The 24,483-nt window shown below is 41.7% G+C and overlaps 1 protein-coding gene across 2 annotated transcripts in view; it reads right to left on the bottom strand.

Moving 5' to 3' along the window:
- Positions 1 to 24,483, bottom strand: part of pth3r (parathyroid hormone 3 receptor) — a 33,440-nt gene that overhangs the window by 1,741 nt on the left and 7,216 nt on the right. For both annotated transcript variants that reach the window (XM_088906409.1, XM_088906410.1), the window contains exons 2-12: positions 18,449 to 18,554; positions 15,611 to 15,721; positions 14,142 to 14,266; positions 10,956 to 11,050; positions 9,481 to 9,661; positions 8,597 to 8,750; positions 7,805 to 7,865; positions 6,336 to 6,402; positions 2,658 to 2,752; positions 2,143 to 2,284; positions 430 to 471 (exon numbers count right to left, since the gene is read on the bottom strand). In XM_088906409.1, coding sequence (XP_088762535.1) covers positions 430 to 471; positions 2,143 to 2,284; positions 2,658 to 2,752; positions 6,336 to 6,402; positions 7,805 to 7,865; positions 8,597 to 8,750; positions 9,481 to 9,661; positions 10,956 to 11,050; positions 14,142 to 14,266; positions 15,611 to 15,721; positions 18,449 to 18,554 — 1,179 coding nt within the window. The remainder of the gene's footprint in view (positions 1 to 429; positions 472 to 2,142; positions 2,285 to 2,657; positions 2,753 to 6,335; positions 6,403 to 7,804; positions 7,866 to 8,596; positions 8,751 to 9,480; positions 9,662 to 10,955; positions 11,051 to 14,141; positions 14,267 to 15,610; positions 15,722 to 18,448; positions 18,555 to 24,483) is intronic.

Raw genomic sequence — 24,483 nt, 5'->3', positions numbered from 1 at the left:
TGTGTAGAATTCATTTAGATTGCCACTAAGGTTGATTGACTCTGGTTGTGACCAGTTTAGTTGATTTTGTGATTTTCACGCACAGATGGATATTAGAATATGAATTTTGGGATTGGGGTTTAAAATATTTCTGTACCATGTACACCCTGTTACATTCTGTGGTTAAATATGGGCTCCATCTTTGTCATTGTATGGGCATTTATGGTAATAAATCTGTATCAATGCTTTTAGCTGCCTGGAAAGACATTCCGTAAGAATAAACTCATTTCAGAAATTCACTGAGCTGTGCATCCTTCCAGTTGGTTGGATGTTGAGCCCTTAGAAATTAACGTGCACCTTGAGCACCTCTTTCTTGTTAAGAGTCTGATCATTGTATTTGAAGGAAATGTCTAAACTGTTACTAATAGGAAAATAAATGTTATGACTTACCTCCCCGTTGCAGAAGCAGTAGATAAACGCCACAAAGAAACCCTGTGCATGGGAGGATATCAGGGGACATTGAAAAGACAAAGATTAAAGCCATTCTTCTGTAACAGAACATTAGACATAGAAATATGAGCATCTTCAGTCTGAATCCAAAGCAATAATAATTCCTTACACTTATATCATGCTTTTCTATACACTCCACTCAAAATGCTTTACAGGAAATGGGGACTCCCCTCCACCACCACTAGTGTGTAGCCCCACCTGGATGATGAAATGGCAGCCAAAGTGCGCACGGTACGCTCACCACACACCAGCACACACCAGAGTGATGACGCCAGCTCATAGGTTGGGATTATCAGGAGGCCATGATTGGTAAAGACCGGGGGAAATTTGGCCAAGATGCCGGGTTAGCACCCCTACTATTTTCAAGAGTAGGATTTTTAAAGACCACAGAAAGTCAGGACCTTAGTTTTACATCCCATCCGAAGGACGGTGCCTTTTTACAGTATAGTGTCCCCATCACTGTACAGGGGCATTAAGACCCACACAGACCACAGGGTGAGACTCCTTACTGGTCCCACTAACAATTCTTTCAGTAGCAACCTTAGTTTTCCTGGAGGTCTCAAGATCCAGGTACTAGCAAGGCTCATACCTTCTTAGCCTCAGTGGGCTGCCAGCTGTGAGTTATAGGGTGATACGGCTGCTGGCTACGGATCTTAAGGATCAAAGAGTCACAATGAAAATCCTTTTTTGTAATGCTGCTCTAAGGACAGGGAACTGTTTTAGCACTTATATTATTTTAGCACAATATTTTCAAAATTTGTCATCTTATGTCTGTAGCAGATTTGAGGTTCCAGTAGAGACACCTCACAGACATACCTGTGAGCAAGACTGCACCTCCTTGTGAGCTGACAACTTAAAATGGACTTGATGAACTTTAAACAACCTTTAAGGCTCTTCGGCAGTTGCAGTTGCAAAAATTACCACTAGAGGCCAACAAAAACCTCTAATTACAATAAACAGACACACCGGGTGACTATTATTTAATTAGTAGATTGTTGGTTATGGGTAGGGAAAGGCACATTCTCACATGGGTGTAATTACGTGTTGTTTAGTATATAAAGGGCAAGCCTGCGTCTAGTAGTGTTTTTTTTTGGTGATTTTTTTTTGTTTTGTTAAATTCCTAAAAACTAGAGCAGTTTTAGCTGACAGACATGTGTTTACATGATGGAATCCTTTTAGAAGTTTTCACACTTTTCCTGAGAGCTCTGACTGGGTTCCAAATAATTGAAAGTGAGACAATTTAACAGTTTTGTCATCTCCTGGTGCTGGAGATTTGAACACCAGGAATTCAACACTATCTTTCTGCCATTTATTCAGAGAACAGCTAAACTCGGTGAAAGACCTGACAGATCATGGAAAGGGAGATATGATTATAAAGTGCAACAATCATTGCCTAAGGAGTTAAGCTTATTAGTTACTGCCGTGTATACAGTATGTCTATTGTAGTAATGGCTGAGGTTGTGAAACAGTGGTGTTATAATACAGAAATATGGCAGGGACTAATAAAAAATCACAAAAATCTGAATCAAAGTCAGATCAATGTATGCTTGGCATAATCTTACCTAGCTTGCGTAAACACTGAGCAAGTTAGTTGTGCTGTATGTTCATAGGGGTTATTGCATCAGTGAGTTAGTTTGCTCCTGAAAAACCCACCTGGGAGGAGTTGAAGAACATCTCGTAGTGCATCTGCACCTGCCACAGCAGACCTGTCACCTCTGTGTAAGGCAGAGCCATGAACACCATGTAGTGAACCCCGAACAAGGGCATCAACACCAGGGTGGCCTTCAGCAGCTTCCTGAGAAGACAGTTTCCAAACCACTAGAGACAACCACTAGTGCAGCTGATCTAAACCAGTGCTTTAGGCAAAATGAGAATCAGCACTCCTAAAGGTTCCAGAAGCATGAAAGAGACACATCCACTAAGCTTCCATCTCTCCATCTAGCCCAATTAACCTACCAGCATGTCTTTGGATAAAGGTCTGGAATTGAACCCAAGGCCCAATCACAATGCTAACCACTGTGCTATCGTGCCGTCTACCACTATAAATGTGTAAGAGAAAAATTCACTATTGAATGTGATTTCTTTGATTAAATCTAGAAAATATATCGACATAAAAATCCATCTCAGTCATCTTGGCACAGATGAAATGTGTAAGGAGTCCCTTCAACCTGTACTGCTGTCTGGGATCCAGTTTTCCAGTGTTGGTTTCCCACAGCTTGGAGGCTAGAACCCTCACAATGTTGAGGAAAAGAAAGAAGTTAACCTGGAAGACAAAAGCAAAGAAATACAGGAGGTGATTCCTGAACACGTTGGGAGGAAGTGGTTTACTTTTTGTTTTCTTAAACAGTTTAGTGGCTGCCCTCCAACAATCGTTGCTTACAGTACATCTCAGGGTTTTCATTTCTTTACATACGCTGGTTTTCCAAAGCAATCTGGAAAATGAAAGCGTTCTGAAGAGCAAAAATCTCCTGGGGTGTTAAAAGTAATGGTACAAGTTCAAAGGTTGAATAAATGAAAAGTTATTGTACTCGTGGGAGAGATTATAAAAGTCTGTTTCAAAAGGAAACTGTTCTGGAGTGAACAGCATTTAAAGTTGTTGTGTCAGCCCACACTTTGAAGTGCAGACTTTGCAGTGGTTTTCAGACATGCAGTCTTTCCAAGTGGGATTGATGTGTAATAACTCCAGTTCTCTCTGATGCGTGTGAGAGTCGTGTAATAACTCCAGTTCTCTCTAATGCGTGTGGAAGCCATGTGTAATAACTCCAGTTCTCTCTGATGCGCGTGAGAGCCATGTGTAATAACTCCAGTTCTCTTTGATCCATGTGAGAGTCATGTGTAATAACTAGTTTTCTAGTTATTAATAGCTAGTTTACAAGGGTAGAAAAAAACAACTGTTGCATGTTTTCAGATCATATGAATAAGTTTACTGAAATATGAAAACATGAAGCAAAAAGTAATGACATTTGATGACAAAGGGCTATACATTAAGCTTTTGATTCAACTGATCTTTTTTTTTAAATGACAAAATATTTGCCTTGAGGTTGCAATTTCTTCCAGAAGATACATCCATTTTCAAGGATTTTTTATCCTTCAAAGCATAATATAGATGTGGCAGAGAGCAGTTATTGTGGATAGAACTTGATAACACAATATGCAAAATTCAATTTCACTGGGTAGCAAGGGGTCAAGGGATTTCATAAATAGCATTCATCACGGTTATCACATTTTCGTTAATTCAGATACAGACTTTTATTTGATTATTATTCTAATATCATTGTATTCCCTTTCAGTTTTTTGCCTTGAGGGTGGCACTATATTCTCAATCCCTTTTATAATGGAGATCTCCAGTACATAATTCCTCTCTATCAATCAAGGCCAGATAGATACCAGAGCTATACTGTAGGTCTAATCATATTACAGCAATAAAATCCAGAAAAACAACATCATCTGATTCCATTTCCACCTGCTTTGTGCTTCATGACTAATAAAGCAGTATATTAAGTAATAGTTCTGTTTTATCCTATCTGTCTGTAACACACTTTGCTTTCTGAATCTCCCAGCCTGACCTGTTCTTATTTTCCCATCTTTTAGATCAGGTGTGATCAATACCACCATGAGACATTTTCCTACAGCCGAGGACTATCATGAAGGCTCTCGGCCAATTTATCATATTCTACAGAAACAACATCGAACCCACCTACGTGCCATTATTGGCCTGTAAAGCACACTAATTTGACACTGGTATGCCCATTCCCTCTGTCAAATGATGGCTTTGCTTGTGGTCCAAATTGCTCTCAGTCGCTTTTGTTTCTTTCATTGTGTTTTTTTAAACCGGTCACTTCAGTCACCCCAAGCAATTATTTCAGAGTGCCAAATCAATTCTTTTACTCGGGCCCGGCTGAATGAGCAGTCAATATTCATAAAGATCGGTTGTAGGCAATGAATGTAGCGAGTGATAAATGTGGCGGTTATGCACAGCGAGGGAGCTGGGAGTTGGGGGGGTGTTTACACCGACGTCAATAAGCCGAACCAAACAGATTCCATTTTGGAAACAGCTGGGGGTCAAATTGAGGTCAGAAAAGTTGCCTCTGGAATGCACTGAGGATTTTCCAAATTTGTGAGCCATGAAAATACATGATGTCTATTATGTAACAGATCCCATAAGGACAAAGGTCTTCTGACCTTATGTTTTCTAAGACAGGTCACTTCCACTCTACTCACAGGTCAAAGCTTACCAGCCTTAAAAACAAATTCATAGCAACATTATAGTTGAATTGAAAATCCTGGCTCTGTGTAGGGCAGTTTATACACCTTTTAAGGTGTGTAGCAGCCATGATGCACTGCAATGGCAGATGTTATACTGTACATCACAGCTGCAGATACACAGGGTCAGCTCAAATGGTTGAAAGGTGAGAAAGTGTGTATTTCCTTGCAGAGACAATGTCCCAGGGTAAAAATTAAAAGCAGTACCTAGAGTAACAAACTCTAAGACATAGTTTGACTAAAACCGCTAGCTACTGTACAGTATGCTATGCATGTGCTGTGTTGTTATAAACTGATTTTGCAGTTGATACCACAAAAGTAGATGCAATTCTGTATTGAGCTAGTGTTGTGGGAAATTCTTCATCAGAAGAGCAGGACACAGTCTTGTGCAGATTCAGTTTTATTGAGCTCAATAAGTCTGACAACGCGCGCTGGGCCTGCGCAATAACAGCTAGTGTAAAAGAGGAGTTGCATTTTTATTAATCTATTTCTTGCCTAAGCTAATTATATTTGGTCCCATTGTTATAGATGGGTTTCTACCAGAGTAATCTGAGTGAAGTATCAGGCTCACAAGGTATCACCTGGGATTTGAACACACAAACTTCTAGTTATAAATATATTTAAATACAAATTTAAGTCTTGATGAAAACATCCTCTGATTGTTTTTGTAACCAATGGAGCAGAATTTTATCCCTGAGCAAAAGGTCAATACTCATGTTTAAAGAAAATACTGTATATATTTCTATACAGGTAACTGCAATTCACACAGTGTTTTTTCAGTACATGAATATGGAATGTAGATACTGTTTTCCGTAGCAGAAAACTCCCACTTTTCTGTGCCAAAAAAAACCTGCAAAAACTGGGTATTCAAAGTCTCAATGGTGAGGGCGAACTGAAAAATTAAAGTGATGACAGATGGTTCTCAAGATCAGCACTCATCTCAATCTGTTGCAATTCATCATTTACTGCATGTACAGAGACACACTGTAATGAACGCTTACATAACGCTACTGTTATAAGAGTTACAGTTTCAATCACAGCCGTCAGCGGTAGGACAAAAATAAATTAAATTGTGGGTACAAAGTGCGTGATCGTGTGATGTCAGTGCAATCAGGATTTTGTATTTTAGAACTTCAATCAACTTTTTTGAAATTTTGTATTCTATCTGGAGTTGCCAGTCATTAATCAGTCAGATTGGGACTATTGGTCTGTACTAACACAGAGAGGCAACAGGCTGGGGGAGTGCTTTTCTCCAAAACACACACTTGTCAGAACAAATCACCAGTTCTGATGAGCCTGAAGGATCTTTAGTATCAGATGATACAGATGTGCAACATATTGGCAAGGGTCACTCCTGAGTGGGAGAACAGGTCCAACATCCTGGTCATCTGAAACCCAGCCATGCCTGTCATGAGCGTCTGAGCTGATTGAGTTGCTCTAGGCAAGCCCAGATTGTAAGAAGCAGAGGCAATGGTTTACTTCCTTCTTCAAATAATCTTGTGCTTCAGGATTTAGACAATCATTGTGTCACTTAGACCATGAAGGCTCTTGGAGAACAAGTATAAACAATAAGGGCTTCTTACAACAATAGCAGCGAGGATAGGAACTTGATAGATCCACTTCAGATTCCCAGCACTTATGTCCCAACATCTGAAAACACAAAGCAAAAGTTTGCTTTTAATTTGTTTATGCCAGTGGTTCCCAGTCCTGGTCCTGGTCCACACTCCTGCTGGTTTTCATTCCAGCCCACCTTCATTAGCTGCCTGAAGCCTTATTTGATCTAGGAAGTTGTTTCATTGGAATTTTGCATTTTATTTCTAGTCACAAATTTGGGATTTTATTTCATTTGCAAAATACAATGATTAAAGATCCAACATGTTTAAGAGCTGGGAACAAACAGCTCAGATTTATCTTATTATTAAGTCAATGAAGGGTTTGATTGTGTCTCAGCTGGGCACGGCTGGAACAGAAACCAACAGGGTGTGTGGGTCACCAGGACCAGGACTGATTGCTTCTTTAATTTGATTTCCTTTGTATGATCACCAATCTTTAATCAGATACAGGCATGAGCACAGCCTCCAGAATGTCTGCTGTCTACCAGTCCACTTCGTCTCATGTCTCAGGCCCAGAGCCAATCTGCAGAGCTAGTGCTTGAGACCAAGGCTGTGGCTCAGCTCTTCCTGAGAAGGGTTGAAAACTCACAGCACCACATCAGACATGGGAAGTTGCTGCTGTGTTGCAAGCCAAGGTAAACTCTGGCCACCCTATTGGGAGCAAGCCAGAGGAGCGCCCCCTCCTGGTCAGAATAATTTTCCCCACACCCACATTGTCTCCGTCTAGAGTCTCAACCATGCACTTTCTGTGTGGAAACCATGAGCAATTTTTGTTCTAGAGCCAATTGGACATCACTCTATAAATCTTTAAATACCAGCAGCTGGTTACAAAATCCAGTGTAGGCTTGGACTGCTATGTTATTTCCATCTCTGCTGGCAAAGTCTTAAAGACAATACTGTACATACTGTATCAAATAAAATATTTATAATTACCGAAGGGAGAGATGAAAAAACATGGTTTCTTTTCTCTATTTTCTAGACTTGTGTTCAGCTGAAGAGCAGCCGTGGGCTGTGGACACAGGAGTGAGCCACCACTCTGTCTAACCTCATCGTGTCTTCGCAGTCCCTGCTTTGGCCAGCCAATCACAGGTTGCTGCACACTGGAAATGACTCAAATGTATTCTTCTTCCATGCTAAAATATCTACTCTGAAGTCTGTTGCTAGGGAGAATACTACAGCGTATGGCTAGTTTAAACGTTTCAGTACTGGAGAAAACATTGTCGTTTAGTAACTTATCAAAAAGAGATCAAATGCATCTGGGTTTGCAAGCAGGATGCCTCATACAGAAAAGCATTTGGCCCAACATGGCCTGCACAGTGTGCGACACTGGAGAAGTGAAATGTGTGAATTACAGACAGAGGTTTATCTCTTTTCAGAGCACACTGGTTCCTTGGTTTGTTTGAAAACTGTAGCAGTGTTAGCTGTGCGGGAAGACTCACTGTGTGTCGGCCAGGAAGGCACGGGCACTCACCCATGCGGACACAAAGACCGCTGGAACCCCTGCAATCACACAAGAAGAGACAGTGAGAGATATTGTTGAGCTGCACAATCCAGTGTGACTTAAGAGAAGAGTGTTAAAATAAGCCAATGATTTATTCTAGAATAAGTATTTTATTTTGTGGTGCAAACAGGGCTGTGTACATCCATACTCTGAGCCTATGAGGAGTGATGATAGTCCTCATTCAAAGCCTCAGGGCAGTGGTGTTAGTGTCCTGACATTTTAACATAACATCCATCCAGTTTCTACCCGCTTCTTCCAATTTAGGTCTCAGGGGAGCTGGAGCCTATCCTGGCAAGCATCGGGCCCATTGCAATCCAAACAGACATGAAGACACACACACTCACACCAGCACCAGTTTTCCCAGACGCTACTCAACCTACCAGTATGTCTTTAGACTGTGAGAGGAAACTGGAGCACTTTGTAGAAACCATCGCAGACACATGGAGAAAATACATGCTCCAGACACACCCCAGCATTATCAGAAAATATACAAAATAAAAAAAATATACAAAGAAAAACTCAAACTTGCCAGCTAAAGATCAGAAGTCCATTCTCAAAATGCAAACATCTATGGCAGCATTTCCCCCTGTCACTTTCCTGATGTTCAGTTTTCCAGAGCCTTTTTTTCGGGACAGATAATACAGTATGCTGCTACAGCCTGCTTTGGTGGGAGCTACTACACATTACAGTGTCTTATTCACCAAGAGTAGAGTAGATTAGTGTCACTCACCCCAGCCAATGATTGTGAGGGCCCACAGGTAGTTCTTGTCAGACAGAAAGGCCATAAAGATGAGACTGTGCAAATAGAGCCCCTCCACCAGTATCCAGTAGTGATTGGTGGCCAGGAAATAGAGAAAGAGGGTCACCGCCACCTTACAGCCCACCTTGGGAGACAGACAGGAAAGATGTCCTTCACCTTTATGTCACTACAGAGTTTATATTCATCTGAAGCTGAAATCGACTATTGTACTACACCTCCCATTTTCAGTGATCATGGTTGCCATGGTTACACGATTAGACAGGAAGCTTGCTTCACCTGTGGGTAATGCCTCTGTCTCCTGGTAAAACAGACTATTTGAGGTCTGACCTGGCAATACTCTGGATTCCGTTACAGAGTTTCGCTTTGAGCCACTGCTGTATCCCTTCTTCGTTTTCTTCGTGTTTCTCACTGGAATCTCCACCCTTCTTGGTTCTGACCCCGGCTTTGGATCTTCCCTTGTGCCTCTTATGTGTCTCTTCAGCTTTGATTTCTGCTCCTTTCCTGACTATGATGCTGGACTGTGTTTGCTACACCCGCTTGCTGCTCACCTACATACAGATACCTGTGTCTGCTCTAGGGCTCACCTGACGACCCACGGACTGGTGCTATAGTTCCACCCTAACCACAGAGTTGCAGTTCTGATCCTCCAAGAAAATTTAGACTACAGCTTATGACATTTGTCTTTAAACTACACTACTAGTGTAATTTTCATCCTATAGGTTGTACACTGACACTACCACTAAAGGGCACTATTATTGTAAATCCTTAGGGGTTTTGCAACCAAGTACCCCCCACGGTAACAAGTTAGAAATGTGAGTGTGTGTTTGTCCGGGAAGAGGCAAGGTGACACTGACCATCTGTGGCCTCTGTCCTGGGGCTGGTCCCAGCTCGGCCCGCATGTTGTCATCCTCAATCTTGGCCGCGTCCTCGGACACCGAGTACAGCACGGCGTCCTTCACGAAGATGCTGACCGCACGGCACATGAACGATGTGAAGAGGTGGATGTGGATGTAGTTCCTGGTGCAGTGAAGCCGCCTGGGGAGGAGGGAAAATGAGAGACGCTCCTCACAAGCTCCTACTCCTTCATCTGCTTTTTTTTTTATGGAGCCTTATTTTTACTTCCTCAGCGTCCGTCTCAGTTCTAGAAGCTGCTGATCAGTCCCAATCCCTGCTGCAGACGTGGAGTGGAGTGGTGCAATCACACAGTGTGCACTGTTATCAACAACTTCTATTCACTTCAATCATTTTTTGCCCCCTTATTCGGAATCACCCATTGCCAAACACAAGGGTTCACTCCTGCTGCAGAGGACAGCAGAAGACATGGACACAATCCGCCAACATGAGCCTATCAAACAATTCATGTCTGGTCCAGCTATGAGCCTGCTGTACCTTCAGCAACAACAGTGTTGGATGGAGGACTGATAACAAAGCCATCTGTCTCTATAAGAGGTCGCCATAGGTGTGGAACCGCTTGAGCCACTCATGAATCTCTGAATTACCACTCATCTCTTCATGCAGAGCGCATCATCCCCTAAAAAAAAACCCTCACCCCTCCCTCCCTTCTCGGCAAATCCATTCATGGATACCACTCATGTGGTAATGCACATAACTGCTGCAAATAGCAATCTATTAGTTTATTAGTGCATCTTTAAAAGGGCGTCAAAGCTTAGATGCATTGTCCTTTTGGTCTTGTGCCCAAGGAGGAGCCTGGTGAAAATGACCACGTTCCTACTGAGCAGCATTCTGAAGGGAAAGCTGGACAGTTCGACCATATTTGGGGTGACTCTGCTTCTTTAAAAATGGGAGATCTCTGTTCTGTATCCAGTATAACATCCATCCAGACATCCAGGCACAAGGCAGGATACACACTGGTCAGGGACACCACTGCAGAGCACACACAGACACACACAGACACACACACATTCACACAACAGCTTATTTTCCCAGAAACCAATTAACCTCCCAGTACATCTTTAGACTATGGGATGAAACCAGAGCACCTGGAAGAAACCTGCACGAGCACGAGGAGAACACACAAACTCCATACAGATAGAACCGCAGTTGCAGAATCGAACCCAGGGCCCCAGCACTGCAAGGCTGCAATGCTGACCCCTGCACCACCACATGCCACCCACAGTGTGACATATATAGATCGAATTATAAATGCCTCTGATTTTTCAGAGGTAGCAATGACTTGTATAAATAGGAACTGAATTTTCCCTTGTGCTTCCATTATCATACAGTAGCTCATCACAGTCCCACCTCCTCTTTCTCTTTGAGCAGTGAGGCACCATGAGCCTGCAAGCACTTTCCACTTGGTCTCTCTTACTTGAAGTAGCAGAGGATGCAGACGGCAGCACAGAGGGAAACCAGGGAGATGGAATAGCCGATGGTGTACATCAGGTGCAGGCGGACAAACACCTCCTGTGAGGAGCAGAAGCAGAGGACACACACAGTGTAGTGAGCCTTCCTGTGGTGACTTCCCACTCTTCCTCTTCCATCTCTTCTCACTTTTAAGGCGATACAGAATAGATCTATATCTACTGGTTTTAGGCCAGAATAGCTCTCTCAGGGAAAAGGAATATGGTCCTCAAACTATTGCCACCAATTTCCCACATTACTGTAGAAATGGACTACTTTTCGGTTCAAAGGCAGGGTTAAAAATTTGCACAACGCATCACTGCCCTGACAGGCTGAAGAAACAGAACCTTTTTCATCTTGAAGACTATGAGGGGGACTGAGACGAGCATTCCCAATCCTCTAAGGTACTGACAAAGTCAACACAGCAGATTTCTTCCGAATGAGCAGTGAAAGACGAACCGGAGGGCACAAGCGTAGACAACATGGAAATACATTTAAAACTTAGAAGAGGGGGCACTTCTCTCTCCAAAGAGACTACAGAAGGTTGTGGAAGTCTGGAACACGCAACCCAGTGACTGTGTTGGAGCTCTCTTCCAAGAAACAGCTGGATGAGATCCTTGGATTAATAAGCTATTGACTACAGAATGGGTGAGCTAGGCTGAATGGCTCCTCATATTTGTAACCTTTCCTCTGTTCTTATAGGTTGTATCACAGTAACTACAACATAAATGGTAGTCAGTTATACTATAGCAGCTATAGTGAAGATAAAAGCATGATCTACCACAGACTATGTCATCTGTAAGTGCAGACAGCACTGTGTTAGGTTATGATGGTTAAGGTATTAAGGTTTTTAATTCTACATCTACAGCAGACACTGTTAAAGGCACATTATCTAGTATTTATTTTACAAGTATAACACAAAAGTTATGCCCTCTGGAGACTCAGGAGAGTTTAGTAAAGTGAAATTTTCTGCTGCTCTTGGCAGGAAACTACATCAATTCTTGATAATCATTCATAAGATATGCCACAGGGAATTGTGCCTTTAAAAATAAAAATAACAGGCTTTTATTTTTGGTCTTATTTAAATGAAGTATAACACTATCTCATCTTTTGAATGGAAATCTGAGGTAGTTTTAATTCTTTATCAGTAAGGCATACATACAGTACATATGTAAACAATATGCATCTACAAGCCTATTAGTAGAACTACATTTTGGCCATTGTGTAACAACATGAGACATTAATTTGGCAAAACCTGAAACAACAAGGTGATGCAAATAATGTGTTCTGCTTTTTATCTCATCAATAACTTGAAATGAAAATAATTTATGCTAAAGTTCAGGATGCAGCTATTAACACTCTTTAAATTGAAGAGCAGGTGTGTGATCTGTATTGATTAATTTGATTTTTGCCGATGTGAGCTGACTTGGTGAGACTGAGGAAGTCTTCATGTTATCATTTTTTATTTGTTGTCCTTCAATGTATTCACAGCTGTTTTTAATTACAATAACAGTCTTCACTTAGTACAAACGTAGAAATCTAAAAATCAACACATATCTCCCAGTTCATTCGGTATTATTTCTTCCCAGGGTACCTAATGCAAATACTTCGAGAATTATTACCTGCACTTCACAACAGAGAGATGGTTTAGACTTATAGTAAATACTGATCAGTATTTACCAGTCTTGGAGCTTTGCAAAACTTGCATTTCCTTGGACCAAAATTAAAATAAAATTAAATGACATCCATTAGCAGTTAAAAAAACAGTGCACTGTTAAAAGAAGCTCATTGAAAGCAGTTAAATTAAGCCCTGACATCTGAGAGTAACAGGGGCACCAATTACATCTGCAAAATCAATATAAAGGCATGCACTGACGTCAATGAGATTTGATTGTTCAGGAGCTGACATGGAAGTCCATCTGAATCCTGAGATATCTCTCCTCTTCCTTGTAATAAAGAGAGTGGAGGGGAGAAAAAAAACTACAAAGCAATTTACAGTGCATTAACTAAGTGCTTTGGCATTTCAGTCATGTACGCACAATTGTCTGCAGCCATTGCAATTTCATTCAGGAGCAGACTGGTTTCCCCCTTGGATTGAAGTCGTCATTCGTCTTTTTCTGCATTGTGCTGATGTAAGAGACGGATGCATAATATCTTTGAAGGCTTGCTCTTTCGCCATGCTTATTTGTGAGAAACGTGTACGCAAAAACTTGTGTTCCAAACTTTCATTTATAAGCCTAAACTAATACATAGCAGGGGTACCTATTGGTGGGGGGCCGTGGGCTATCTGCTTAGTGTCATAAGCTACGTTTATCCTGAAGATTAGAAGAAGTGTGAAACTCATCATGTTTTGGCTGAAAGGCCCTCTTCAGGGTGCCTCCGCCTAAATTCGTCGCTATTTTCTTTCAACGTGAAATGAACCTAGCTCACACGCTTTGCAGCCCACACATTGAGCTATCTTCCCACTCGAATTTTCAATCAGGATTTTTGTTTGCTTAATGATTTTAATGCGAAGACTCCCACTGGTTTGAATCACCCCATTCAGTCAAATGGAGAGCCAAACAAGGCGCTTTACGCCTTTATGAAATGCTGAAATGCTCTGTTATGCTTTGGGGGGGCAGGTGGGTTGTGGGTTCAAGTCCACCTGAAACACTGCTGTATTACCCCTGAGTGATGCACTCTACCCCAGCTGTCCCCTTAACACCATGGAAACCGGGATACTGTATATTCTGGTCCAATAAGCTGATATATACATGACCTATCTGTTACATGTGGACACAGATTTATAAGCCCTCACATCTAGACACATAGAAACATGCTCATTCTGTTCTCTGTCATTAATTCCTTAAGTCATTAATGTCTGACTTGATCACTGTGTCTATAATGAGAGAGGGATTTTTAATGGAGTTCAAGTGCTGCTCGCAGTACCTTGACAGTCGCACAAAGGTAACGACAGTGTGAAACGTGCCTTCTCAAGGCTTCAAGGAAGGCAGAAAAATATCTAGCTGAGAAGGATAATAAAACTACTAACTACCCAGGGCCAGAGCAGAACAGAAAGTCCTCATGAGACATGCCCTCAAACTCATATCTAAGGTAAACGAGCAAATTGGCCTTAATAATGTGTTCTATTGTCCCATCCTAGCTTCCCACTCACCTCTTCCTTGTTCTTGTGATTGGATAGGAGGTAGGTTGAGCACTCGGAGTAATTTGCCCAGGTCCGGTTGACACTAGGGACCTGCTCCCAGTTTCCAAACATGTCACACTGACGGTAGGCATGGCCTGTTGGGAAAAGTAGGTTGTGTTTATTCAAACCGCATAATAAATACAGTGGGTTCTCATCAGCTCAATTGACTGCTGCTGAGAGTGTACTCTGGACCCTGCAGGTCAGCAGTCCCCAGCCCAGGTTCTGAAGGATCCCCATGACTGCTGGTGTTCCAGCTGAGGTCTGAATCTCCAGTCCTAACTGGTGTCTTCATTTGATCTGCTGGCTTATTTAGGCTCCTGGTCTAGGTTTCTGCACTCAGTCCTGAGTTTCAAAAATACCCCAGTGCAAGCATGGTGATCTCAGTCTGTCACTAACTGACTCACCCTTATTTCTGACTGATCAGCTCTTCATGGGGGATCAGTTGAAGGTACTGTAAGCAGACACAGGTGGCAATGAAAATGCATCACACACTCCAACAATGAGGGTTTATTTTTTCCTTCTACTGAGGTCTGATTAGTTACATTTTGGGAAACAACCAACTATAACTGACCACATGCTACATCAACAGTGTCAGGGGAAAGTCAGCCAGGGGATCTTTGACCTGCTGCACAGAGCACTGTGGTCCTTGTAGTTGGAAGAGAGGTGCATGCCCTGATAATCCCTGAATTGCTTCCCAGGGTTACATTTATTTTATTTATGCTCTGTGATGTCTTCATCTGGTTGTCTGAAGCCAGAGAGACTTACATAAATAAGAGATTTTCTTTTGGAGTCATCTGCTCACTAAAGTATTCTGCTGTTCATGAGATGAAAGAAGGACACAAATGTTTACCTTCTTTACCTTTTAGTCTGCTCTGTGATTCTTCTCACCAGGGCTAAATGTGAACTGCGGTGGATCCTATTTCCCTTTCTCTGGTTATTCGTGTGTTTCCAATGGATGGAATTATTTTCTCATATCCATGACCTTGGCTGTCCTTTAAATACACAGTACTTCTAATTGAACTAAATTAAATCCTATTTTAAATGACTAAAGTTAAGGGTCAAATCTGACCAAAAGAGGTATTCTGTTTCATTTGTGATAGTTGCTGCTGAAAGGAAAAAATGAGAGATTCTTTCATTGACTTGCCCAGGATGTCCAGGCTGAGGCCAGAATGAAATCAAACCCACCCTTCCATCACAAATTACTGCTCTTGTACTTGGAAGGAAGGAAGGGAAGATTCATTCAAGAGCTGGATTGGCAGTTTGTGAATTTGATTTAATCAGAAGAGGAGGAAATAAAATTACTCTGTACAAAACAGAGTAACACTCTTTCATAGATGTCAGGAACTGCACCAATAAGTGGTTTGTTAGTAAGCAAGGTCTGGTTCTCTTGCTGCCTCCTTTGTGTGGCCAGCGTTCATTCAATTAGCATAGTGACACACCTTTGTGATTGAAGTCATAGATGTAGTCTGGGCAAGGAACTGATACCAGCTGGCTGGGGGCTCCCCTGGGCCAGCAGATGATACCATCCCACTGTGGCATGCAGGATCCATCTGAAATCAGGAAAACACGCCAGCTGAGCTCTTTCACAGCTGGTAAAAATACACCAACAAAAGCACATGCTTCATTCAAAAGTGAAGGCCTGGCATGTGTGGTTCCACTAAGGGCGCTTAGTGAATACTATGTAGCTCAACTACGTATCCAATTGGGGTAACATAGTATTTCCCTAATCATTTTGTGATTGTTTCCTGTTTTTTCTGACTCTTACTGACAAGGGCTGTTAATTGAAGCGCATCTGTGGCCTGTCACATAGAAACAGGACACTCAGGTCTAATGGAATTAAAGAAAATAATGTCTTATATATTCAAAATAAATTGAATTCTAACCTTGGATCAATAGAGACACGGGAAATCTGAACAAAACTCTTCAAGATGAACCATGACACGTTATGAAAATCAATTAAAATTCAAAATATTAAATTCTTGACAAGGTTAGCATTGTGTTTAACCTCCTTGAGCATCAACATAACCCTGGTAGGTATTGACATATAGATCCAGTCAGCTTCTGGATCGATTGTCGTAGGATGACCTGCTACCCTTATTGTACAACCACATCCAGCAGACATATGCTTTATGCTGGGTTGGTTGGTGGGTTACAGTTGTCCCCTGTTCATAGCATGGATGAGATGATCCCTCAGATGTTCAGGAGATCAAACGTGTGCCTTTATAAGTCTTGCACTGTGTGGTCTTGCATTGTCACGCTAAGAAAACATTTCCAGACTGGCTTGACTGAATGGGAAAAATGTTGTCTCAAGTCCTTAAACTATGTACATACTGTACAGTGTACTTTCTAGGGCAAAACAGAATTCAATGGTGAATCAGACACTCCACCATTCTCTTTGCCACCACCCCAGTTGTTTTTTGGCACACAGAAGAAAACAATTTTGTCTCTCAGCTGTCAACTAGCTACCCCTGAATGGCCTCTCAGCACATACTTTGAGTTCTTGTATACAGAAAACAAGAGTCAGTCTGCTGAAATGCAGATAACGTCTTCCTGGAATGTCTGATGCTACAGCCATTTTAGTTGTGGCTTTTGAAGAGGAGGTCTGTGTTTTTGGTAATTATCAGTTGACAGGGGAACCAATATGTGTGAAGAGATAAATACAGATACAAAAGACAGATACTGCCTGACAATAAAAAATGATTAGGTCTTAAATCCCATTCTTTCTTTTTTATCAAACGTCTGTTGCAAAGTTGTTACATTTTCAATAAAAAATTATTTTAATTTTTTCCCCTGTTATAAATAGGAAATCTGTCCCTTGTCTAAAATTTGTTAGTTTTTTTAAAAAAGACAATCTAACATTTTGTTAAGTATTCTGTAAGTAAAAATCCAAAATGCAGCTAGGTCTTTCAAACCCTTCAATTCAATAGAAGTATTCATAGATTGGACCATGTGGGGCCTACATGATAAATCGAGCAAATTCATTCTTCATCAAAAATACAATGAAATCAAAAGCAACACTGTTCAAAAAACACTTCCAGGGGCTGTCTTTCGCTAATTGATCTCTTAAAACTGTAATTATATTTAATGAAAAAATGATAAAAGCTAGCCTTTTTATCCAAACCCTAAATAGGCTCTCGTCTTTTTGCCTGTACAATGAGAAGTTTCACGTTACCATGGTAATATCTTTTGCCAGGAAATTAGAATGCTCCTATTGCCTCAGTAATTGTCATCCAGGTTCCTGAAGCTAATTAATACCATCTTTACATCTGATCTGAAAAATGCAATTTCCTCTGTATTCATCTTGAGCTTTGTGATGGGTTATTTACCAGTAAAAGGAGAAAATGCCTCCTCCCTTTGCAAAAACTTTTTTTTTGATCATTGAAAGACCATTTCTTGTGTCACTCTTAAATATTTAACCCATGGTTAGAAAAAAATCTCCCTTAGGTTTCAAGGCAAGCGATTTCTGCATATTTTGCTCCGAAAGTAAAGACCATTAGCACAATTATTCCACTTTTACATTTCAACAATTACATCTCTAGATTTGAACTGAGTTGTTCCTATAACATTGACTCCTTTACACTATCCTTTGGATCTTAGTCTGGTTTTTCAATTAAACTACAGGTTTTTCAAAGTTCAGAAAAAAAGTTTGGAATCAGAAGTTGTTTTTTTATCATTTTTTATATAAGAAATGTTTTTAAAATATTGATACCAGTTTCAGCGGCACACAATCACCGTCTGTTTTGTGACAAGGCTGAAGTGAGGCAGCACGAACACTTCACTCTGCTCTTTAGATCGATTGCTTCTCTATTTCTACTTTTATGAACATTATCTGTGCCTGCCTGCTCATGTTGCTGATTGTTTTAACTTGTAATGGGTTTTGTACTTTCAGAAAAGTGGCATATCAATAGCTTCTGGGTGCAGTGCTTAGCACAGAGCTGGACTCCTGGCTTCAGTTCTGGACATTAAGTGCTCTCTGGGTGGAGTTTGTATGTTGTCCCGTGTTCATGTGGGTTTCCTCCAGGTGCTCCAGTTTGCTGGGTTAATGGACGTCTGGGTAAATTGGCCCTGGTGGGTGTGGATGCGTGTGTGTCTGTGTGTGCCCTGCAATGGACTGGTGTCTTGTTTAGGGTGTACCCAGCATGGTACCCATTGCTTGCCAGGATAGGCTTCTGCTACCCCACAACCCTAGATTGGAAGATGAGGTTAGAAAATGCATGGATGGATTAATACATTCAGTATGCACCGGTGTTGGTTTTAAGGAACTGTGGTGCTGTTACCTTTGTCTTTTTCCAGGTCTGCCTCTATGTTCCTCTCGCACTTGGCTTTGGCTTCAATTAGCAGGTAGATCTGCTCATCTTTTGTGATGACATCATCTCCGTCGACCTACCAAGAAACAGGAACACTTACTATAACATGAGGTTGTGCTGTCTTCCATTGACCACTTACCCAACTTGGAACTATGGAACCCAACTATTGTGTGCTACAGTCCTGTCTTAAGTTCATTTAGCAAATTATTACTTAATTTAGACAATGATTTATTTAATTTGTCACAGATGCCTCTTTATTATTTATGAGATTCCCAAATCCTTACCATTTTCCAGATCTGTCTCTCAAAGATCAGACTTTGGGCTGCTCACAGTATATTAGTAACTTCTTTTGATTTCAGACCTTACCATCAAAGATCTTCACCCAGCAAAAGTGCTACTGTAATTCAATATATAGTTTGGCCTCTATGTGTCACACAGCTCAGATCTGAGTCTGGCCATTAACCAACTGTGGTCAAGAATCACCAATTGATAATGTACATTTGACCATATATCACCAGAGCTGGCTGTGTTAATTTAACTGACTAAATTAAAACTGTGCCTCATTGTCGTGACAGACACAGCTGCCTCACTCCTCCAACCCATGTTATCTCCACTGTGGGCATTAAGGGACTCACAGTGGGGAAAATGGCAGCCAGCACTGATTGTGCACAGCCTTACTTGTTGGTATGAATGTCTTCAGTGAAAAACGATTAATTGACAGATAGTGATCCCAGAAATACAACTGTTGATTATAAATACAAATCAATTTAGCCATTAAACACATGAGCTCTCAGGAAAAGGAACAGTAAAACTGTTTCAGGAAGCAATCTGAAAATTTGACACAGCCACACGTTTGTTCAGGTTTTATGTGGAAATGCAAACCATTCTTTATTTCCTTACAGCTGGACCAATAGATGGCATTGTGTTGCTGACAGTCTGAACTAGTACAGAGTAATCCATCTGCTGTCAACGGGTCTGGGGTATTATGACAGCTCGGTTCCTGCGTTGCAGCTCTCTGACAGTTATTAGGTAGTTGTTGCCTAAGCTAAATTTGCAAAATACCGTGTATTTAATCGGCTCAGTCTGGCTGTTGTGAAATATTTGCTTTCGGGTGCAGTATGTGGCACTGCCTCTCTAGCACTGCACAGCAAGTCTCCCATGTTTGGTGTCTATATTTTCATAGTGCCTACACTCACTGAGCAGGGAGAAGAGCACAGTGGCTCCCTTGTAGCTAGAACATTTCACAGCCACTAACCAAAGCTAGCAGATGTCTGTTCTCAGGCGCAGAAAAAGCATGGGACTGTCACAGTAGACATAGCTTAAACATCTCAAGGCTCCAGGCCTCATCTCTTCCTTGTTTGGTGATTTATTGAGTTCAATTGTCCTTTTCTTTTCATTTTAGAATAAATCGGCAATCCCCTCAACAGCTTCAAGTGTCAAAAGAGATGAAAACACCATGTAGGTGTCTCCCAGCAAACAGTACAGCGAAGGAGGACAGGCACTGAAAGGCCACAGGTGTACTTGTGGGTGTAGGGGTGTGGATGATTGTGTGGATAACAGCATGTTGTGATTATCACCCTGCAGGTCCTGCACTATTGGACACAATCTTGATTCCAAGGGGTTAAGAGTTCACTGGTTGTGTCATCAGATTTGCATGAATTCAAAGTTAGCCAGGAATTCCTTTGTTAACAGGTCAACAGCTTCTGAAATGCATATGGGCCTGTAGTGTTATCAGCAGGATCCGTATCCACTGTCTTTAGATACTGTACATTGTAAGCTCTGGGCTTTGCTTTGCAAGAAGAAGTGAATATCCTGGCATTGCTGTTCAGGGTCAGTGCAAATGTGCTTGTATAGTGCTGATCCAAGCTGAAGAAGAGTTGGAAATTCAAGAATTGACTTAGCGTAAAATTGGTATTTGAAAAAGATCAAAAAAGAACAATTATCCTAAAAATAAATTAAAGCTAAGCAATAGGATTACATGTCAGCTTTTTTTGTTTTGAAAAATATTTGAGAGCATGAGATCATTTTATTTTAGTGGCAGTGGCTACGTTTTTTCATGAAAAACAAAATTAAACTACAAGACACCCCCATCCTATTTAAAGTTTTGGGAAGTTACATTATGCCTGAAGTATTTCAAGAGCCCATTGTGTAGTTTCTGCGGTGTTCTCTGCTGCTCTTATTTAATTACTTCTCGAACAAACTGTCCCCCCCCCCCCCACCACCAACAAAAAATGCTATCTGTAAACTTCCGGGCTGAGTGAGAACAGACAGAGGAAGGCTGTGGATATTTTGACCGACCTTGATTCACATGACTGTTTCTTCAGAGAGGTGCTCGCCCAACAGACAGTGGTTAAAAGCAGCTTCATTTCACTGTATTGTGCAATAGACGCTAAATTCCACGTTACCCAACCCTACAGAAAGATGCCTTTGTGACCACGTTCAGACTGCTGTGATGTTTTGTGTGGGCGTCTTTTGTGACCACCCTCTCTGTACATCAGAGAAACATTAACTGTCACACGTTGTGAGTAAGAAATGCCTGTGTCCACTGAGGTTATAAAGGTGGAGCCAGTGGCCACTGAGATTTATTTTCCTCTGGTCTTTGCAGCCAGTGTGATGTCTGCTGGTCAGGCTCTATAGGTTTATTTAAGCTCTTTTGGGAATTAAGGTCATGGATTGATTGCCCCTTTCTTCTCCCTGCTGGCCATCAGATTCATGAGCAGTAATTATGATGATCGACTGATGAATGATAGAATATTTGTTCTATTTGACCAACATTTCCAGGTACTTTGATTTCTGATATCCGCTACCTCTTTGATCTCACTGTGAGCCTTTGCTTCATTTAAGACATTTAATTGTAAGGAGGCATCGTGGGTAACAGTACCATCTCACACACCTGTGGTCCTGGGTTCAGACCCCAGGGGTCCTTTCGTGTGGGGTTTGCAAGCCTTTCCCATGGCAGTGTGGGATAGCTGCAGGTGCCCTCCAGTCTGCAGCCCGCAGGTATGTTGTATAGGTTGTGTGATGTCATGTCTCTGGAGTCCCCCTGTGTGTGTTTGCAGCCAGGGTCTGTCCCTCTGGACCTGTTTAGTGGGGCTCCAATTCACTTCACCCCTTTAAGCATTTATTAAATATGTAAAACTATCTTCAGTATGAATTCTGCAACCCTCAACAATCAGTATTAACACTCAATACATGTACGTTTTTATCAGCACTCTTTACTCTTTATACTCTTAAGTCTCATCACGTTTGTCTCCTGCCAGAAGTTCTACATGTCAGTTTACTGGGGGTATTTAAATGGCAATCTGTATTTGTCAGTTATCTGAGGCAAGCTGATGAATAGGCCTTATTAGCAACACTAGAGATGAGGCGCAGCCAGGGACCAACAGCAGAGATATGTACTGTAGAGCAAAGTTCCCTCTAACAGTAAAACTTTTTGCCTACTTCGGGTTCAGTGGCTCAACTGAAATTAGGCATCCATGCGTTTTCTCACTGCTTCTTCCAATTCAGGGTCTTGGGGGAGCTGGAGCCTATCCCAGCAAGCAACAGGAGCAAGGCAGGGTACACCCTGGACAGGATAGCAGTCCATCGCAGGGCACACACACATGCACACACCAGGGCCAGCTTTCTCCGAATCCATTAACCTACCAATGTGTTTTTGGACTGCGGGAGGAAACTGGAAGAAATCCCAGCAAACACACATACAACCTTCACGCAGATGGCACTCCCAGGTCCAGAATTAAACACAGGGCCCCAGCGTTACAAGTCAGCAATGCTATCCACTGGGCCACCGTGTCACCCAATATAACAATATTTTCCAATCTGGAAAACAGAAAGCTGGCAACAGAAGATACTGGATTGTACATTTATGCTTTACGTAGTATGGGAGCCCATTACTGCTGAAAAAAACTGCCTCATTAGACATTAGACCTTTAGATAACGATCACAATCATCGGGGGAAGGTGATAAAGAAAGGGGGTCAGGTTAGTGAGGCTGTGGTCGGGACGGGTCCCTTTGTAACATTGTGCTACAGCGCATGCCTTGCACTGTACGAAGTCCTTTGGGGGCTAGAGTTCAATCAGGCTGTTTCGGGGGGCACCCACCATCAAAGACAAAGTTTCTTAGTGCTTTTCCCCTTTCCCTGCATGTAGGGTCACTCCCTGGCACCCCACATGCTGCAGCACGTGGCTCATGCCACTGTTCAGCCACAGTGGCTCCCTCTGCTGCTCCCTGACAGGCCCATTACAAAGAACCAGCTGCTGTGCTGAAGCTGATGTGTGGTGAATGTTCTGTATTATTATTATTATTATTATTATTATTATTGTTTTTATTATTATTATAGCACACATGTTACAGCAACTTACTTGTCTCATATTTTTACTGAATTAAATTATCAATAAATATAGATGCGCTCTAAGACTCTCTTTTAAAATAAATAATGCATTTTCACACAAATCATTGGTTTATGGCTCTTTTTCCTTCTTGTTAGAATTTCCAGATGTCTGTATCATTTTTGTCAACAGCGGATATTTAGTGCATTTTCGTACTGACATTTTCTTGGAGAAATTGATTTTTTGCAGCCGCAATCTGGTGAGGTCATGGCTTCTCGTGACCCTTCAAAGTGTTGTTTGACATGCTGCAATATAATGAGTGAAACAGACTCAGGATGTTTACTTACTCATGCGAGAGGGACAGAAGCCAGAGTGAACTAAAAAGAAGATTTTGTTCCATAGTCCATACACTGTCCATGCAGTGAAACCAATCTCTTCACTGCTTTTTTGCTATTAGCTTCTAAATATTCTGTTGGGTGTTTTGGTTTACACTAGCTAAATGAATAGCTTACATTTTAATCTGTCATGTTTTAGTGCCTGTATGCAGGGAAGTTTCAGGGGAAAGAAACACCCTTTCTTCACAATGGATGGCCTCTCATTCAGATCTAAAATGATAAAGATAATCCCTTTGATACTGTATGTAGGCATAAAGCAGGGTGTGTAGTTACCTTTCTGAGTGATCTTTTGGGGTCAATAACTGCACTTTTCTAAGTCATGCAATTATGTCTTTACATTATCTTTGGTGTCTCATTGTTTAATTTAAATTGAAGTCTGCTGACTCTTCTGCTGAATAGTCGGACCCGTTATCCTGTGTTCTCTACCGTCGTGTTGTTGTCACCCTTGCTCTTGTTTCCCTTGAGGGAGATTTCTAAACTCCCAGAATTCCAAAACCATTTTTAGCCAATAGGATCGTCCGATTTCAGCCCCTCGACTTACACCCTTCAGGGGGCCACTGATCATGCTGTCATGTTGATTGAATGCAAAAACCCAAGAAGAAACAGCTTCTGTAGATAAGATGTGAATAACTAATGCGCCCAAAGCGGAATGCATCCCATGACCTGTCAAAGGGTTCAGCTGCTGGACACGGCCGTAGCTCCTTCCAGTAAATGCTTGTCATAAAGACTCGATGAGCCAGGAGTGCTGGAGACTGTCATGTACACTGAGTTGATTCTGAGCAGCTTTTCATTAACCCCTGGGGAGCCAGGAGATGTCTCAGAAACTGAACCCCTGTGTTCCCCTACACTTTTGTGTGTGTGTGTTATGTGATGGTTGTCTCAATGAGAGGTGCTCATTGTGGTCTGGGCTTAGTTCTTTTAATGTTTGTGTTTTGGGTTTGGGTTTAGAAACTTTGCGCCCCGAAAACTAATAATACTTGTGCTGGGAGGACGTGTGTTAAGGGAAGACCGTGGTAAGAGTCTGAATCTTCTGAGACAGTCTTTACTCTAAAAATTGGAATTGTTAGTGAAAATGCAGTGTGTGATTTAAACATGTGACTATTATGAAGCACTGCACAACCGTGGTAAAACATAGTAAACTATACTTAAAGAGCATAACTATACTCTTCCATTCTAGATGTTGGCCTTTGAATTCTTTGGGGGAATCTGACATTCTGTTCACCTTTAAATGGGAGAGTGCTTGTTTGATGGTCTAATTGAAGCTGAAATAGGTAGACAGGAA

The sequence above is a fragment of the Atractosteus spatula genome, chromosome 26 (genome assembly GCF_055471065.1).
Source record: "Atractosteus spatula isolate fAtrSpa1 chromosome 26, fAtrSpa1.hap1, whole genome shotgun sequence".
Taxonomy (NCBI): domain Eukaryota; kingdom Metazoa; phylum Chordata; class Actinopteri; order Semionotiformes; family Lepisosteidae; genus Atractosteus; species Atractosteus spatula.
The sequence above is the reverse complement of the archived record's forward strand: the minus strand, read 5'-3'. Positions and strand labels throughout refer to the sequence as shown.